The 18,873-nt window shown below is 37.9% G+C and overlaps 1 protein-coding gene across 2 annotated transcripts in view; it reads right to left on the reverse strand.

Annotated features, from left to right (window-relative positions):
- LRRC34 (leucine rich repeat containing 34) overlaps nt 1-18,873 on the reverse strand; it is a 38,002-nt gene that overhangs the window by 14,386 nt on the left and 4,743 nt on the right. Inside the window, exons 5-11 of one of the 2 annotated variants that reach the window (XM_064378900.1) lie at nt 17,764-17,892; nt 13,892-13,987; nt 9,416-9,570; nt 8,559-8,714; nt 7,851-7,977; nt 5,697-5,865; nt 5,345-5,460 (exon numbers count right to left, since the gene is read on the reverse strand). In XM_064378900.1, the coding sequence (XP_064234970.1) occupies nt 5,357-5,460; nt 5,697-5,865; nt 7,851-7,977; nt 8,559-8,714; nt 9,416-9,570; nt 13,892-13,987; nt 17,764-17,892 (936 nt within the window). In that variant the 3' untranslated portion in view covers nt 5,345-5,356. Of the gene's footprint in view, nt 1-5,344; nt 5,461-5,506; nt 5,866-7,850; nt 7,978-8,558; nt 8,715-9,415; nt 9,571-13,891; nt 13,988-17,763; nt 17,893-18,873 lie in introns of those variants that run through there. The other variant, XM_012470965.2, reaches the window with a different exon arrangement.

An 18,873-nucleotide genomic window follows, 5' to 3' on the forward strand; every position in this document is an offset into this window, starting at 1 on the left:
AGTGCTGGGATTACAGGTGTGAGCCACCACATCCAGCCCACATACCATATTTTCATAATAAATTGCCACTGGTGGGACTGACCTAATTGAATAGAGTTTGAAATACCACCTTTGTATGATACAAATTTAATATTTGATTATTCATCTAAGAAATCTAACTACTCATGTGTATTAAGTTAAAATACTGGATACACATATTTATATTTGTATAAATAAATTAAATAAAATTTATAAAGCATTAGAATGTTCATCTAATGTCTTCTGGGTTACATTTGATAGGAATTTATTGGAATGTGAAGAAATTAAAATTAAAAGACTCAGCCTCTTGAGGAAGTTTGCTAAAATGGAGAGGTTGTGTTTAATTTATATCTTCATTAATCCAAGCATCTAACGAACAGAAAACTGCTGCAGTAATGTCATGATTCTCTAAGGGCAATAGCTGCCAGATTTCCTTTGGTATAATTAGCATTTTGCCTTTGCATAGACTAGTCTTCAAATTTATTATTTTTAGTATTATTTGATATGATTGAAATGGCTAAGATTGAGCTTTTCTTGATCACATTATCTGCTTCTTAGCTAAAGTAATTTTATTTAAATTGACATGGCTTGAGTTGTCATCATCTTCTGCTCTTCCAGAATGACGTGTAAAGAAAATTTGAAGACAGTATCCCTTCTTTGCCATTCTTCTCTTCATGCTGTGCTATTATTTATCATAATATGCATATATTTAGTTGTATCTGGTATCATTCTAACACTCATAATTACCATTTTAGTTAAGTCCAACTTTAATTATATTTGTTATAATGCAGTGTTTTGGGAAAGGTCTATTAGTAATTATTTTCAGTATTACAAATGTTTTTGAAAGTCTTTAGAAGCTGAAGATCTTATTGAGAAACTATTTTCTAAATGAATTTAATTTTGTTTTATATTTGTATCAGACATGCCTATTGTATTGTTAGATTTTAGACTATTTTAAAGGAAACCGTAGATTATATAAATTTTTTTTTGCTGTTTTTAAATGGTATTGTTTTATGTTTAATTTCACAGGATGATTTTGATAGACAAATTTTAGAAGATCTTTTTTCAAAGGTAATGGTTCTGTTAGTTCCATTGCAACGGTAGCTTATCATTTCTGTGTTTCAGTCCTACAGAAATTGTGCAAGTGAGTAGTTGAAATAATGTACATGTACTAGTTTTTTTTTAAGTATCCTAAATAGTTCTAACATTTAATGCATATCAGAAACATGTTTAAGAAATAACAGTATCCAGGCCCATTCTATGGCCTTTTATATCTACTGAACCAGACAGATCCTAGGGCATATGTATGCTGGAAAAGCCCCACAGGTGATTTTAATGTATACCAAACATGTGAACTATCTTCTTTTCTTTTTTCTTTTTCGAGACAGAGTCTCACCCTGTTGCCCAGGCTGGCATGCACTGGCATGATTTCGGCTCACTGCAGCCTTTACCTCTTGGGTTCAAGAAGTTCTCCTGCCTTAGCCTCCCAAGTAGCTGGGACTACAGGCATGCACCACCACACCTGGCTAATTTTTTGTATTTTTGGTAGCGATGGGGTTCACTATATTGACCAGGCTGGTCTCGACCTCCTGACCTCAGGTGATCTGTCTGCCTCAGCCTCCCAAAGCGCTGGGATTACAGGCATGAGCCACCATGCCCAGCCTTAAACATTTCTTGGTGTTTTACCTTTGGAAGCAGTTTAAAATGATGCTCTTGAATATAATTTTCAGTATTTTACCTGGGAATTTTGAGTACCTAGAACTTGACTAGAAATACCATCAAGTAAAATTATTTAAATTCTACATTTTTACTCATTTATGGACAATATTGATATGTAGTTACTAGAGCATTAATTTTTTGAGATAATATAGTCTTCTCTTCTGTCCTCTGCAACCCCTGCCTCTATTCGTTCAAAAGAGGTTTGCTGTACAGAGGCTCCTTGGCTTACAGGTCTATCATAAGTCAAGGAGTATACTGAATATGTATTAGTTTCGCACATTGTAAAGTCAAGAAATCGTAAGTCGGGGACCATCTGTATTTGTTTAAGAAATTAGATAATTACCATGTAAACACAGTATTTACTTTCAAAAAAAATTTACTAAAACACCATGGATGTGAGCATCCACATATTTGGATAACAATATCTGGCCAGTGTTTCAAATGCTGGGAAAAAATTCAAATCAGAATACATAAAGCTGCAAAGATAAAAAAGATAAACTACCCTTAAGTTTACAGTCAAATGGAAATCCCAAGCATGAATATAACTAGCAATAAGAAAAGCCAGAATGGTGAGTGTTTTCGTAGGGAAAGGCAAGAAAGGAAATGGCTGAGCAGTCAATAGGAGTAGAATGGACAGAGAAATGGTCACTTCTTACCTGGATAGGCAAACAAGAGGAGATGGCTGATAGGATGAATTTGCACATAGCTGTTGAAGAATGAACTAGGCAGAATGGAGAGAAAGCATTAAGTAGAGAGGAGATGGAAGTCAGAGCCACGTCCAGTACTACACATATACCATCTTGAAATAGTTTCTCTACCCATACTCTGCTGAAGGAGTGAGATTAGATAGCCAGGTTTGTAACCCATGTTCTCACATGCCAACCACAGTTGCGTGCTGGAGGGCAGGGATTAGACAGCCACGTTTCTAACACATGATTCCGTACTTGTGACCACAGCAACAAGATATTTTACCAGGGAAAAACAATTCATAGGCCAGACTGAGCTGGTCAGATTCTTTCTCAAAAATTTGAGCAATGACATTCTGAGACAATCAGGTAATGATACACCTATAAATGAAAAGATCATTTAGAACTGGCCTAGAAGTCAGTGAAGCAACCTAAAGTCTAAAGGAAATGATGAGTAAGCAGAGAAAGCTGATCTATAGAATAAAGCTAGGAATGAAACAGGTTTGCAGAGCCAAGACACTGCCCTAAAGAGATCCGAAGGGGCTTTAGTTTCTGTCTTTGCAATCCCACTGAGGTGACAGAGCCATGATCATTTTCTGCACCTGGATGCCAGTGATTGTGGTTGTTGTATCGTTATGTTAAATCTCCTTTTTTTTTTTTTTAAACAGGCTGAGCCACTTTATTTTCCTTGTAAGCAGGCAGCACCAAATTGAACACCTAAGCTTTAATCTTGGTGACTGAGAAGATGGTGATGCCATTGACATCAAGATAAGTCTTAAGGAGCACATTTAGAGAAGGGAAGCAATTTTGAGGTACCGAATTTGATTGGTGGTGAGATATGTATGAAAAGTCTGGTAGTGGTTGGAAATGGGGCCTGAACTAGGAGAATTTAAAGCTAGAGATACAGACCTTGCAGCTAATAATTTATAGAAATGATTAAGGCAGCCCTGGGAGATGGTATCGGAGAAAAAAAGATAAGGACAGAATTTGGGGGAAAATTCATTTAAAGGATGAGCAAAGATGGAAAAGGAGATGGGAAGTTACAACAGAAAGATAGGAAGAAAACCAAGCTGGCACGAATTTTGGGAGACTAAAGTGCCTTTGTAGCGGTCACATGGTACAGAGAATCAGGATGTAAATCTGAGACAACATTGGGTTGGATAATTGGAGTACAATGGTCCTTTGGAAGGCAGGTGTAGTATGACAGTGGGAGCAGAACCAGACACATGATTGGAGTAGATATTAAGAAGACTTGATAATGAATAATACTATAGAAAAGTTTGAAAAGGAGAACTTAAGGCAGACGATCATTATTTTCTCAAGTATCTGAAAAGCACAAACTATTTTTGCTTTCAAACTTGAAACATTGTAAAATGAGCATAAAACGATCTGCAGCAGTGTAAGGTGAAGCAGTCTTTGAGCTAGGTCTTAAAGGATGACTGCTAAGAGGAAAATGAAATGTACAACAGATACAATATGGTTGCAGATTTGCTGTTTATAATTTAGATGTGCAGAGGAAGTGAGAGTTTTCCTGTGGAACTTACATGTCCTTCCTCTTGAGCCCATACACAGTGGTAAGTCTAGGAAAAATTAACTTTTGGTCTTAGCCAGTTTAAAATCTAGTCTGATATAAAGGGAACAGAATTTATAATATCTTAAGGGATTTTAAGGTAATGCTTAATCTTTTGGAGAAATGCTGTTTTATTCCTGTCCTTTGTCTCTGTAAAATAGTGTCCAGACACATCTTACAAGACAGTGGCATCAGGATAGATGGAATCTTTCTTGAGCTCTTCCATTCTCTGGGCATTATACTGACCTGTGTTGTAGCAGAAAGCAGCTTATAAAATAAGTAACCAAGTCTTTCCTAGTCTGATGAGAGCCCGGTTGTACTTGGTTGAACTGACTTCATCTCAGTTCTCTTGGATTTGAAAAACTGTCTGAGGCTCTATCACCTGCAACTCTGCCCCAAGCAGCAGTGTAGGTCAGCTTACAGGTTTACCACGTGCACCCCATTGTGGGCTCAAGGTAAGCCTACTTGCTTCCCCTTCAGCCATCTTCTGAATCTCTCTTTAGGGGAATACGGGAACTTGTGGGTCCCTTCCATAGCACACAGGAAGAGATAGTAGCCTGGGAAAGCAAACTCTTTGCAGAATCCGTTAGACTCCTTACTGCCCAGCATGTGAAGAATACTACAAAGCAATAAAAAGTGAACAAACTATTGCTACATTAAACAACATAAATGAATCATACTAATATAATGCTGAACAAAAGAAGCCAGACACAAAAAAGGTGTGTACTGTGTGCTTCCATTTATATAAAGGTCAAGAACAGGCAAAACTACTCTGTGGTGTTAGAAGTCAGGATAGTGATTGTCTGTGAAAGGAGGGTAGGAGGAGCTGACAGCACTGACTTGTTGGAAAGAGGTATGTGTGTGTTTATATCTATTTGCCTGTATTTATGAAATTGTTATTAATACCTGTCTGTAACACCTAAATAGGATAGGTAGAATACTTTTTCAACTTCTGAACTTTGAAATCTTTGAAAGTCACTGGTAATTTGCTACTACCAATAAAACCTTTTTATTAATACTACTTAATAACTTTCAGTTAGATACCTGTAATGAACTTTACTTGTATGCTATTTCACTGCTTGGTTATGTTTTCATTATAAAAAGAATTTTAGTCTAGTTCCTTGGCCTGTTTCTCCAGGGTTAGAATTTTAGTCACTATATTACAAAATTTCTTTAAAAAAAAATTATTGTACTCTGGCCAGGCATGGTGGCTCACACCTGTAGTCCCAGCACTTTGGGAGGCTGAGGCAGGTGGATCATGAGATCAGGAGATCAAGACCATCCTGGCCAACATGGTGAAATCCCATCTCTACTAAAAATGCAAAAATTAGCTGGGCATGGTGGTACATACCTGTAGTCCCAGCTACTTGAGAGGCTGAGGCAGGAGAATTGCTTGAACCAGGGAAACAGGTTGCAGTGAGCTGAGCTTGTGCCACTGCACTCCAGGGTGGGCGATATAGTGAGACTCTGTCTCAAAAAAAAAAAAATTAACCATACTCAGTTTTTCACAGTGGACAGCTATACAAAATTTAATACAGCCATTATCTTTTACACATTTGAGAAAAGTAACTTGTTTTAATTTATGAAAGAAAACAAGTAGGCTATAGAATATTAATCTCTGTGAAAGTAATAAGACAAATTTATGAAAATTATTTTAGAGCTTCTTTATCATGGCTGTTGACCTACAGGAACAAGAGCAAAACCTGCATTAGATGAGTGGTCATAAGATTCTCCATAAGTTGATGTCCAATAATAATGCTTTTTAAGGCCGTTGGAGACTTCTGCAAGATACACGCGTCCATCTACCACAAATGGCTCCACATCTGTATTGTCTGGTTTTAGACGACCCATTTGAATTAAATGTGAATATGCCTAGGATTTTTAAGAAAAGAAAAACTACATCATTAAGAAAAAATGTATTCAATTTACAGTCCTAAAATAAATTTAAATATTTAAATTAGCCATGCTAATTTGTAGTTTAAAACAAAATATTCTGAATTACATTGCTGAATTTTAATATTTTCCAGGTATTGTAGGTAGATTTTTATTCATTTAATTACACACAATGAAATTATAATGTTGCAAACTTATTTCTAAGTTTTAATGTATTAGACATGTTTTTGTCATTTTGTATTCCTAGAGTTAATTTTCTATACTACCAGTTTTGTGGACCAAAGCTCCTATGGTCAAAATTTTCAAGTCCCTCATAGGTTCTTAAGTTGGAATAGGTAGGGGGACTGGGTAGGACAGCTACTGTATACATTCCAAAAATCTGCTGATAGCTAGTTACCCATTCCTTAGAAAAATAAAGGGAATCCCAGATTTGGACATACAATTATATAGAGTTTATGATCCCCTTGAATCTAATCTGCAGATTTATGCTAAGAGAGACAATTCCATAGTATTAGATGCTGGACTATTAATTATTTCTTCATTGTAGAATTTTTCTTGCTTTCCTTCTTTTTTTTTTTTTTTTTTTGAGACGGAGTTTCGCTCTTGTTACCCAGGCTGGAGTGCAATGTCGCGATCTCGGCTCACCGCAACCTCCGCCTCCTGGGTTCAGGCAATTCTCCTGCCTCAGCCTCCTGAGTAGCTGGGACTACAGGCACGCGCCACCATGCCCAGCTAATTTTTTGTATTTTTAGTAGAGACGGGATTTCACCATGTTGACCAGGATGGTCTCGATCTCTTGACCTCGTGATCCACCCGCCTCGGCCTCCCAAAGTGCTGGGATTACAGGCGTGAGCCACCGGGCCCGGCCGTAGAGTTTTCTTTATACATTTTTTTGTTTGTTTTGTTTTTTGTCTTTTGAGACAGAGTCTCACTCCTGTTGCCCAGGCTGGAGTTCAGTGACACTGTCTCAGCTCACTGCAATCTCTGCCTACCAGGTTCAAGCAATTCTCCTGCCTCAGCCTCCCGAGTAGCTGGGACTACAGGTGCACACCACCACATCCAGCTAATTTTTGTATTTTTAGTAGATGAGGTTTCATCATGTTGGACAGGATGGTCTTGATCTCTTGACCTCGTGATCTGCCCACCTCGGCCTCCCAAAGTGCTGGGATTAGAGGCATGAGCCATAATCCTTAGTATCTATGTAAAGAGTCATACAAATATGTTGAGCTGTCAGTAAGGTTGCCATTATAGAGAAAGGTGGAAATTTAGACATTAAAATATTTAAAAGTCAAATTTGCTTTCTGCTTTAGCTTGTCATTCATCATTAGTTCCAGTTCCAAACTCAACTTATTCAGCTCTGGTGTGTAGAATCTAAAGGATTGTGGATTTTTTTCTAAAATTAAGGGTTGGTTTTTTTTAGGCGGGGGGGATGTGACAATACTGTATGTTTTATTACTCTTTTCAGTGGTGGAATTTTGGTTAGTCCTTTTGCAAATTTTGAGAATGTTAACATCTACTTTTCCCCTTATTCTTTCCAAATGAAAACTGTTACCATAATTTCTGTTTTGAAAGTATTATCAAAGACTGTCTGTATTTATGTGAGCAATATGCCAAATATTTTGATAGCTTGTACTGTATCTCTCCAGTTCCATATTTTGGTATAATTGTTAGGGAGCAGATCAGAAATTTTGCTACATCAAATCAATAATTATGATTTTTTTTTAACCTTAGAGGAATTAGAACTGTGTCATTCAGTGATGTGTAATACTAATATATGGTATTTGATATCTTTTGTTATTTCAACCACCAAACTCTCTAGTAGCTAATTTTTAGGACTTACGTTAATTATCAAAACTGCAGTGTCTCACTGTGTAACCATTTCTCAGGCACCTGTAAATACTATCTGATGTTAGAGAGATGATCCCAGAAAAAGCCTTCAGTGAAGGAAAAAACTTAAAACTTACTACACACGTAGCCTCATCAAATTTGTTTCCCCAAATGTAGATATGAGAGAATGTGAGATTTGTTTTCATTGATTGTGAAAGTGCAACAAGTCCTTCTCCCTCTATGTTGTTGCCGACTACTGACAACCTGAAACCAGTAGTTCCACAAAGAAAGAGTGCAAAAATTAGCAACAGCATTTATTACAAACATTTTCTTGTACAGTCTTAGCATTATTCTTCAGTATATTTTAATGTAGTGGTAAAAATACTGACCATTTAATTCCGAAAATCCAAGAAACTTAGTTTTCTAATTAGATCCTTAAGGTACCTGGTAGAGGTAACTACATTTTGAAAGTCTTTTGTTTTATATTATTACGTAAATGTTTGAGTGGATAGCAGATATATTTTTCTGGATAAATCCATCCAAGTATTTTATTCTTTAGTTCATTCTTATTTTTAAAAGTCTGATCATATTGAATGCTTCTGATTTTTCTATTAGAATTGAGGATAAATAACATAAGCAATACAAATTTTCTCCTTAATTTGAAGGAATTGTTAATAGAATCAGTCTAATTGTAAAAATTACGTTTGAAAAATAGAAATGTTTACTGTAACAATGTCAGTTTAGAAGCTCAGTTTTCATATTTCATGATAATCTGAAAGGGTTTGAGGTTAGAATTTAATAATTTGCTCTTCTGTTATTTTGATTAAATATAAAACCATACTAACGCTTTAAGACTCCTGTTGTGTGAAGTAAGAGCTTCACTGAGATAGTTTGCACCTGCATTTTCTATTCTGTTAAAGGAAAGATCTATTACTTCCAGGGTAGTGTTGCTTTTCAGTACATCAGCCACATACACCATTCCATCCTGAGTTATTTTATTGCTGGGAAAGAAAAAATAGTTATATTTGAAAATATGAAATAGTGTTTTTATTCATAGTGATAAGATGCTTGAAAACTTAATACTTTCTGTTTTAGTAGAGGTTTATTTTAGTCACTTGATTTCCAAGAAAGTTAATGAAAATTCACCATAAAATACTGCTTTCATTCTTGTTTACACAACTAAATTGCTCATTCATGTTACAAAAAGATAACAGTATAACGTAAATAAATATTAAGGCTTAGGACAAAAGGTTGACAAATGGTTGCAGTTTCTAATCATTGGAAATAATGTCAAACAGAGTATCCCAAGTACCATGAATATTTATATAAATTAGTCCCATGATTTAACTTTGAATTATTATTATTATTATTATTATTATTTTTTTTTTTTTGAGATGGAGTTTCGCTCTTGTTGCCCAGGCTGGAGTGCAATGGCTCGATCTCGGCTCACCGGAACCTCCGCCTCCTGGGTTCAGGCAATTCTCCTGCCTCAGCCTCCTGAGTAGCTGGGATTACAGGCACGCGCCACCATGCCCAGCTATTGTATTTTTAGTAGAGACGGGGTTTCACCACGTTGACCAGGATGGTCTCGATCTCTTGACCTCGTGATCCACCCGCCTCGGCCTCCCAAAGTGCTGGGATTACAGGCGTGAGCTACCGCACCCGGCAACTTTGAACTATTAACATGCAAATTATCACTTACCAGCTGACATCAAGGTAGCGCAGGCTACTGTTCAAATACAGTGCATCACATAACTGTTGTATACCACTGTTTTTCATATCATGCTTACACATGTGTAGTGCAACAAGACAGTGATTTTCTTTTAACATGCGGCCTACATGGACTGTGGACTCTTCCTAAAAATGGATAAAGTCTTATTTCTAAAATATAATTTTGAAGTAGTACATGTTTATTTCAAACATATGCTGTTATTTAAATTAGCTTTTTTAAAAGGTTATATTGGTTAAAACTGCATTTGTTTGGTCTATTTAAAAAGTATCTTTGCCACAAATGATATCTTCTACCTCCTCAGAAATGAGGGTAGCAGGCACTTGTAAAATATGGTGACTAAGTGATGTAAAAGGCTGGTTAATTTGGATTTTTTAAAAAACAATAATCAGTCATTTCAAAAGGAAAAAAAAACAATTGGTCCCATCATGTATAGAGCATGTAATCCATCTTTTGAGTCTCTAAACATTTTTTGTAACTTCCATATGTTCTTGAACTTAATTCTTGATCTCTACTCTTGATGGTTTTCAGACAAAATAGACATTTCCCAGTCTTGGTTTTATATTAAGAATACACTCATTAACCCTGTGATATATCTGATTCTTCCCTTTTATAATCATCTCAAATTCCTAAGAGGTTTTATTCTTGTTTTCTGATCATCAGAAGACTATTTTTTAAAGTTCCATAATCTAGCCGCTTCTAGGCAAAAGATACGTAGCATCAATGAATATTTGAATACCGGGCATTTTAAGTTTTTAACAAAATCAGAGCATATTTTCAAATGAATGGCCCAAAGTATTTTGTGATAAGAAGTGCTCTTGCATGATTGCTGTATAAGTTTTTTAGTTACTGGAAATGCTGATGATGAACATAGATAACTATATATATGTTCTTGCTATATATAAAACTACTTTGAAAAAAACTTTAAATGAAACCACATAGCAATAGCAGAAAGTACATGAGCTTTATAAAAATCAAATCTGTCAATACCAGCTTTACATTTTACTGGCTACATAGCTTTGGGCAAATATTTTCATCTTGCTGAGTCTCAGTTTCGATTTTAGTAAAGTAGTTGAAATTATGCTTTCCTCACACATAAGTTAACAAAAAGTATCTAGCACAAAATAAGTGTTCCATAAGCGGACTACAAAGCATTTATTGTTGTTCAATATTCTCTAATTCTGTATTTGCTGAAATTGCTTTGACACTGAAAAGATATAACCAAAGGAATGCTACGTAGAATAGGATCTTTAAAAATGCTAACCAACCACTTAAGGGGGTTCCACTATTGCTCTCCCTATTGCCAGGCTCGGGACAAACCCAGTATGTTTTTGTGTTTGGGTCTTGATTGCAGTTTTAGGCTGCAAAGGTTGAAAGCTGGGCTATCCTAACTAAAGCAGGAACTATTGTCAGAAATAGTAAAGGGTTTTAGTCCCATTCACTGAGTTTGTGACTTGATTTGTCTAGAGTGGCACCTGGAATCAGTATTTTTCAAGCTCCCCAGATAATGCCAATGAGCATTAAAGGTGAAATCCTATATCTTAACAGCTGTTTGTTATCCCATTCCTCCATGGTAATAAAACAGTAATACCCCCCAACGTTTGTTTTTTTTTTTTTTTTTTTTTTTTTTTTGAGACAAGAGTTTCGCTCTTGTTGCCCAGGCTGGAGTGCAATGGCGCGATCTCGACTCACCGCAACCTGCGCCCCCAGGGTTCAAGCAATTCTCCTGCCTCAGCCTCCTGAGTAGCTGGGATTACAGGTTCCTGCCACCACTCCCGTGTAATTTCTGTATTTTTAGTAGAGACAGGGTTTCACCATGTTGGTCATGCTGGTCTCGAACTCACAACCTCAGGTGATCCACCCGCCTCAGCCTCCCAAAGTACTGGGATTACAGGCATGAGCCACAGCACCAAGCCAAAACAGTAATACCCTTAAATGGAATAGATTTGCAGGTTTGTATTGGAACAGCAAAGGAGGAAAGCACAAGAGAATCCTACTCCACAACCATTTAAGAGTAGAATAGGGCCGGGCACGGTGGCTCACGCCTGTAATCCCAGCACTTTGGGAGGCTGAGGCGGGTGGATCACAAGGTCGAGAGATCGAGACCATCCTGGTCAACATGGTGAAACCCTGTCTCTACTAAAAATACAAAAAATTAGCTGGGCATGGTGGCACATGCCTGTAATTCCAGCTACTCAGGAGGCTGAGGCAGGAGAATTGCCTGAACCCAGGAGGCGGAGGTTGCGGTGAGCCGAGATCGTGCCATTGCACTCCAGCCTGGGTAACAAGAGCGAAACTCCGTCTCAAAATAAAAAAGGTAGTGGCTGTCCTGGAGAACAAAACAGGCTAGAGCCTAGCTGGCTGTCAGAAGTGCCAGGCCGAGAGCAACAAGGGTGCTTTTAATAAGAAGCATCCTCAGGTGGATTTAGGAATGACACCACTCAACATATTTTAAAAAGAGATGATGCTTATGATGTGATCTCCTGTATGTAAATATATTTCCACAGAGATAAAATCAGAAATTTTTTATTTTGCCTTCAAATCTCCTGTCATGTCCTCAATCTGAGAACCTCCCTAGCACACTAAACCTCCCCTTTGATTTCGATTACCCTCCTTATGTCCCCATGGCACCCTGAGCATATCACTCTCCAGACTTGTTGAGCTCCCTCCACCTAGACAAAATTCATTGAAGACAAGTGCTATGTAATTTAGTTGACTATAATACCTCTAGCACCTAACTAGCATTGTGTCTGGCTTAAGGTTTCATTCAAATATTCATGGTCTGAATGAATCATGAGTGAAGCAATTCACTGCATGGCTACTTTGAGCTGTATTTTGCTAGTCTGTTAAGTATTTTTTAAAAAGGAATCTATTTGAAGATTCCGAGGATCTTGTTGAACAGATTGGATTTATGTATATGAAACAACATGATGTAAAACCACAAAAATTCTGGTACCAAAAAGTGCAGAGATAAAGAGAGATCTACGTAGGAAAGAATGCAAAATACACTTCTGTATATGAGAATACTACTTTTAAAATATTGTTAATTCTCAGTTATTCATGCTAAGGAGGAACAGTGAGGTGGATAATTTTAAATTATCTAAGGTGCTTTGGTCATTTAAAAAATTCAAAGTTTGGTTGGGCATGATAGCTCATGCCTGTAATCCTAGCACTTTGGGAGATCAAGGCAGGCAGATAGCTTGAGCTCAGGAGTTCAAGACCAGCCTGGGCAACATGACAAAACCTTGTCTCTGCCAAAAATACAGAAAAAATTACCTGGGCATGGTGGTGCATACCTGTGGTCCCAGCTACTCAGGAGGCTGAGGTGGGAGGATCACTTGAGCCTAGGAGACGGAGGCTGCCGTGAGCCGAGATTATGCCACTGCACTCCAGCCTGGGTAAGAGTGAGAGACCTCATCTCAAAAAAAAAAAGTTCAAAGTTCAACATTGAATTTTACTTACTTATTTATTGAGACGGAGATGAAGTTTCACTCTGTCACCCAGGCTGGAGTGTAGTGGTGTGATCTTGGCTCACTGCAACCTCTGCTTCCTGGGTTCAAGCAATTTTCGTGCCTCAACCTCCAGAGTAGCTGGGATTACAGGTGCCTGCCACCATGCCCAGCTAATTTTTGTATTTTTAGTAGAGACGGGGTTTTGCCATGTTGGCCAGGCTGGTCTCAAACTTCTGACCTTAGGTGATGCGCCTGCCTCAGCCTCCCAAAGTGCTGGGATTACAGGCATGAGCCACCCTCCCCGGCCAAACATTGAATTTTAAACACTGAACTTTATATAGTGCTTTGACCGTTTACTTTTCCTAATAGATATGTTATTGTTTATACCAATGATAAAGAGAGTTCTTATTTCCTAGCTGTTTACGAGTGATAGGAGAAGAAAGCCACCCAGAAGGATGTTAAGGAGCTAGAGTCTTGAAAGTAGGAACCATGTTTTTACTCATCTTTCTGTCTCCAGCAAGCAGCTTACCTATAGATAGGATCAAGTCCAGACTTTCCAGACTGCTATTCACATACATTTGGCTTTTATTACTCATAATTTCAAAAGCGTAATGGCTCAGCCATACCAATGTAACGAACAATAAAACAGTTCACACTGGGCTCTTATAGTCTGGCTTTTAAAACCTTCACTATTTATGCTTTCATCTTAATTACTTTGACTTCACCTCACAGGTTTACTCAGAACTTGAGTTTCAAGAGAAAAGATGACATGTTTGCTGCTTAAATAAGCAATATCTAAAAGCATATTTAGTTATAAAAGGCTTACCAAGGATGGATATAATTATCCTGTAAACATTTTTACAAATAGTAGTTTATAAAGATATAGTAAGTACATCTCTAAAAATACAATGTATTCATGTACCTTGACATAAACCTTTAGTAGTACCTTAGTTTTATTCATGTTGTTATATTAACTACCATCACTTTGAATGCATACCTGTTCACCATACAGGATAGGTCGGTTTAGGTTTATTGCCTTAATTGCTTGGTTTCGAGTTAGTACTGTAGCAATTGCCATCACACTTTGCATCCCCTAAAAACAGGTAAGTTTGTTAAGGAATCTTACAAAGTATATAACAGTCTCTCTACGTAAACATTTCAAGATCAGTTACCTGCATTCTCATAAAATTGTTTTTAAAATTTAAGCATTCCTTGCACTTTGAATTATAGGTTGATCAAATTCAAAAATGAATTGTTACTGGAGTTTCTTAACTTTTCAGTATCCATTTCCTGGGTGTTTGCCTCTAGGTTTACTCCTACACCTTCAAGCTCCTATATGGATCCCAGCTAGAGCTCATACTACTTAGGAAACACATAACTTTATGCAAACGTTCTTTTATATTCATACGAGTACCTTAAGTGTGTGTGGTGAGAAGAGGTTACTAATCACATTTTTCACAGATCCCACAGGCCTCCCTTTCTCTGTCTGACTGGAAGGGCTTAGTTCTCCCCCATATCTGTGATGGACACTACCATACACACCCAGCTAGTGTGCTGGAAACCATGGGCTTCCTCTCACTCTGCCATTCCTCTTCCCAGTTGATCAGTAAGTCTTACAGGTTCTGCTGCCTCCAAAAGATGTCTCAAATTACTCTGTTCCTGTCCATCTCTGTGGCCATCACCCAAGCCCAAGTCCTCACCTCTCACCTGGACTACTACAGTAACTAATTGGTCAGATGGCTTCCTCTTGCCACCCTTTAATTCTCCATAGAGAAACCAGTGATCTAAAACCACCAATCAGATTGTTACCCCTTAGAGCCTTTGCATGATTTCCATGATTTGCTTTTATAATACAACACCCACTTCTTCCCCTTACCCATGACCCACACCCCACACAGCTTCGCCTTATCTGGTCCCCATAAGCCTCTCCACCTTGACTTTGAGGCACTCTTAACTTGGTCTGCTCAGCCATTCTGACTTCTCAGATCTTAAATATTGTCAGACTTGCTATTTCATTATTCATATACCACCCTCATGATTTTTGCCAAATCTGAGTATGCAAAATATTTACTTAACACTGTATTTGTTTTTTTTTATTTTTTTGAGATCGGGTCTCACTCTGTCACCCAGGCTGGAGTGCAGTGGCACACTCAGGGCTTATTGCAGCCTTGACCTGCTAGGCTCAAGTGATCCTCCCACCTCAGCCTCCCTAGAAGCTGGCATGCACCACCATCCTTGTCTAATTTTTGTATTTTTTGTAGAGATGGGGTTTTCCCATGTTGCCAAGGCTGGTCTTAAACTCCTGGGCTCAGGCAGTGTGCCTGCCTTAGCCTCCCAAAGTGCTGGGATTACGGGCACGAGCCACCATGCCCAAACTTTATTTGACACTATGTACTTAATACTTTCCCATTAAATCAACTCACTTTTTCACTTATGTTTATTTTAAAATAAAACTTTGTATCACTGCTAACTGGAAAATTGTAATCCCTTGAAATAAACAGCATCTGTAAAAATAAACATATGAGTATGAAAATTACCTCACTCTGCACCAGGAATGCCACCCATGCCACACTTAGCAAAGCACTATCTTTTTTTTTTTTGCCAAATAAATGACTGCATAAGGGAAGCACTGTCTTAATGTCTGTGCATGCTGGATGCTCTGCCTGGAAGGTTTTGACATGGACACTCTCCATGACAGTTTTCACTCGTCCTTCATAATTTGTAAATGTTACCTCCTCAAGTCTTAGGCAGCCATCTGTAGCAGAATTACTTCTCCCCATTATCAGAGTACTGAGTCATCTTTGTACCACTTTCGTCTATTTCTTTACTGGTGTTTTCCCAACTAAAATATAAGTTTCATAAGGGCAGAGGCCATATGATTCACTGTTGAATCCTTAGTATCTAGCACAATGACTAGTAGGTGGAGACGATCAATACCAAATTAATGTCTTCCCTGAACCACACTGGCTGCGCCTACCACCTTAAAAAAGTTAACTCAGCTGGGCGCGGTGGCTCACGCCGTAATCCCAGCACTTTGGGAGGCTGAGGCTGGCAGATCACGAGGTCAAGAGCTCAAGACCATCATCAAGGCATGGTGAAACCCCGTCTCTACTAAAGATACAAAAATTAGCTGGGCGTGGTGGCACACGCCTGTAGTTCAGCTACTCAGGAGGCTGAGGCAGGAGAATTGCTTGAACCCAGGAGGTGGAGATTGCAGTGAGCCAAATTAGATTGTGCCACTGCATTCTAGCCCAGGCAACAGTGAGAGACTCCATCTCAAAAAAAAAGTTAACCCTGGCCTGGCACGGGCACAGTGGCTCATGCCTGTAATCCCAGCACTTTGGGAGGCCAAGGCAGGTGGATCACCTGAGGTCAAATGTTCTAGACCAGCCTAGCCAACCTCATGAAACCCCATCTCTACCAAAAACACACACACAAAAAAATAGCTGGGTGTGGTGAGAGGCACCTGTAATTCCAGCTACTCGGGAGGCTGAGGGAGGAGAATGAATTCAGGAGGCGGAGGTTGCAGTCAGCTGAGATTGTGCCACTGCACTCCAGCCTGGGTGACAAGAGTGAGACTACAAAAAGAAAAACAAAAAAAAAACGTTAATCCTTCAGACCTTCAGAATCTGAGAGCCTCCTGGCCCATCTTATTTTCATGTCACATTGATTGTGCGTTAATCTGAGGCTATACAACAGGTTCCCAAGAGTAGGCCTGAAGATTTGAAAGCATGTCAGAGAAAGTGAAGCCTGGAATTTGAAGACACGCAAAAAACACAAATTTCTCGTTATCAGGCCAGGTGAAGGCTCAAAGCAACTGTCATCTTTTTTTCTAATTTTTAGAGGCAGAGTCTTACCATGCTGCCCATGCTGGAGTACACTGGCTGTTCACAGGCATGGTCATAGTGCACTGTAACCTCATCCTGCGCTCGAGAGTCTCCTACCTCAGCCTCCTAAATAGCTGGGACTACAGGTACATGTCATGTCACCCGGCTTCAGAGCAGCTTTTAGCATCATCATTTTAAGTTTTTATGCTACAATATAAATAACTACTAAAAAGTACTTTTGTTTTGAGGCAGAGTCTCACTCTGTTGCCCAGGCTGGAGTGAAGTGGCATGATCTCAGCTCACTGCAGCCTCCACCTCCCAGTTCAAGCAATTCTCCTGCCTCAGCCTCCTGAGCAACTGGGATTACAGACTCCTGCCACCAAGCCTGGCTAATTTTTGTATTTTTAGTAGAGATGGGGGTTTCATCATGTTGGCCAGGCTGGTCTCGAACTCCTGACCTCAGGTGATCTGCTTGCCTGGGCCTCCCAAAGTGCTGGGATTACAGGCGGGAGCCACTGCACCCAGCCTAAAAAGTATTTTCAAAAGTAAAAAAAAAAAAAAAAATTGTATGAATAAAGTAATATTTGTTTAATTAAAGTAAACATGATCTTTTTCTAAAAATTGCATACAGTTTAAGATGACCTATATAGATGGAAGTTTAGGAATATTTTTATTCCTAAACTTTTCTGTGTTATTGTTTACTATAGTCCGATTTTATTAATTGTGCTATTATGTCTAATTTTTTAAATTTTTACAATTTAAAACATTTAATTTTTTAAATTAGACAGTACAATTAATAATTTAAATTAGACATGATAGTACAATTAATAAAATCAGACTATTAATTGTACTATTATTAATTGTACTATTATGTCTAATAGTACAGTTATGTCTAATAGTACAATTAATAAAATTGGACTATAGTAAATAGTCTTTTCTCTCATTAGATATAACAGGCAAAATTAATCATTCACAAGACTCTCATTTCACTGGTCTCTAAGACCCACTATCTGGATGATTTTCTCATAACCAATTTACTCACAAGATCAGAGTCACCCAGATCTAATTTCTCTAAGGATGAATTAATTTGCAGCATTGCAGCAAAAAACATTCCACCTGTATTTTCAATTTTGTTTCCAGTCATTCTTAGGTATTTCAGAGTCTGATTCTTCTGAAAAGGAAAAAAATCGCAACTTATTTAATTTTTAATCCACAAAATTCTATAAATTAAATGAATTAGGAGACTGCATTACTATTTGCAGACTCCAATTTTTGGGGAGATAGAACAGGACATATTCCTTAAAGGTAACATTGAATCTCCCATAACAGATAAAAATCTAGTTTAATAGTTTAGTAGAAAGAATGCCCAAGAAACATGCCCACGCAATAACCAGTAAATAAAGCATATTTCAACAAACTTTCCTTTCACTGGAAAAATCTGTACATTTATCTTAAGAAAATAATAGCACTTCACTTTTAAAATGGAGGTGAAATTCACATAACAAAAGTGACCATTTTTAAGTATACAATTCAGTAGCATTTAATACATTCACAGCATTGTGCAGTCATCACCTGTAGCTAGTTCTAAAACATCTGCATCATCCCCGAAGCTGGTCCTGTACCATTAACCAGTCCCTCCCCAGTCCTCCTATATCACTTTTAAGGTAATATAATTTGATAAATATTTCACAAAGGAAATTACAGACATTTCATCATCCTAATGAGTAAATATTAGGACATATAATAGTGTAAATAATTATCTCTAAATTCAAACCCCTCTGTGATCAGGAGAACAGGATGTCCTCTCACCACTTCTATTTAACATGGTGCTGGAGATTCTAGCCACGGCAATTAGCCAAGAAAAACCATACAAATTAGAAATGAAGTAAAACTCTGTAGGTGACACCATCTTGCTTAGGGAAAATTCTAAGGATTCCACCAAAAATACCTGTTAGAAGTAATAGATGAGTTCAGCAACATAGCAAGACATAAGATAAATATACAAAAATCAGCTGTATTTCCATATGCTAACAATGAACAACTTGAAATTAAGAACAACAATTCCACTTACAATAGCATCCAAAACAATAAAACGGAACAAATTTAACAAGTGTAAGACTTCACACTGAAAACTACAGAGAATTGCGGAAAG

This window comes from Aotus nancymaae, unplaced genomic scaffold (genome assembly GCF_030222135.1).
Source record: "Aotus nancymaae isolate 86718 unplaced genomic scaffold, 86718_ANA_hifiasm-v0.15.2.pri h1tg000019l, whole genome shotgun sequence".
Classification (NCBI taxonomy): Eukaryota; Metazoa; Chordata; class Mammalia; order Primates; family Aotidae; genus Aotus; species Aotus nancymaae.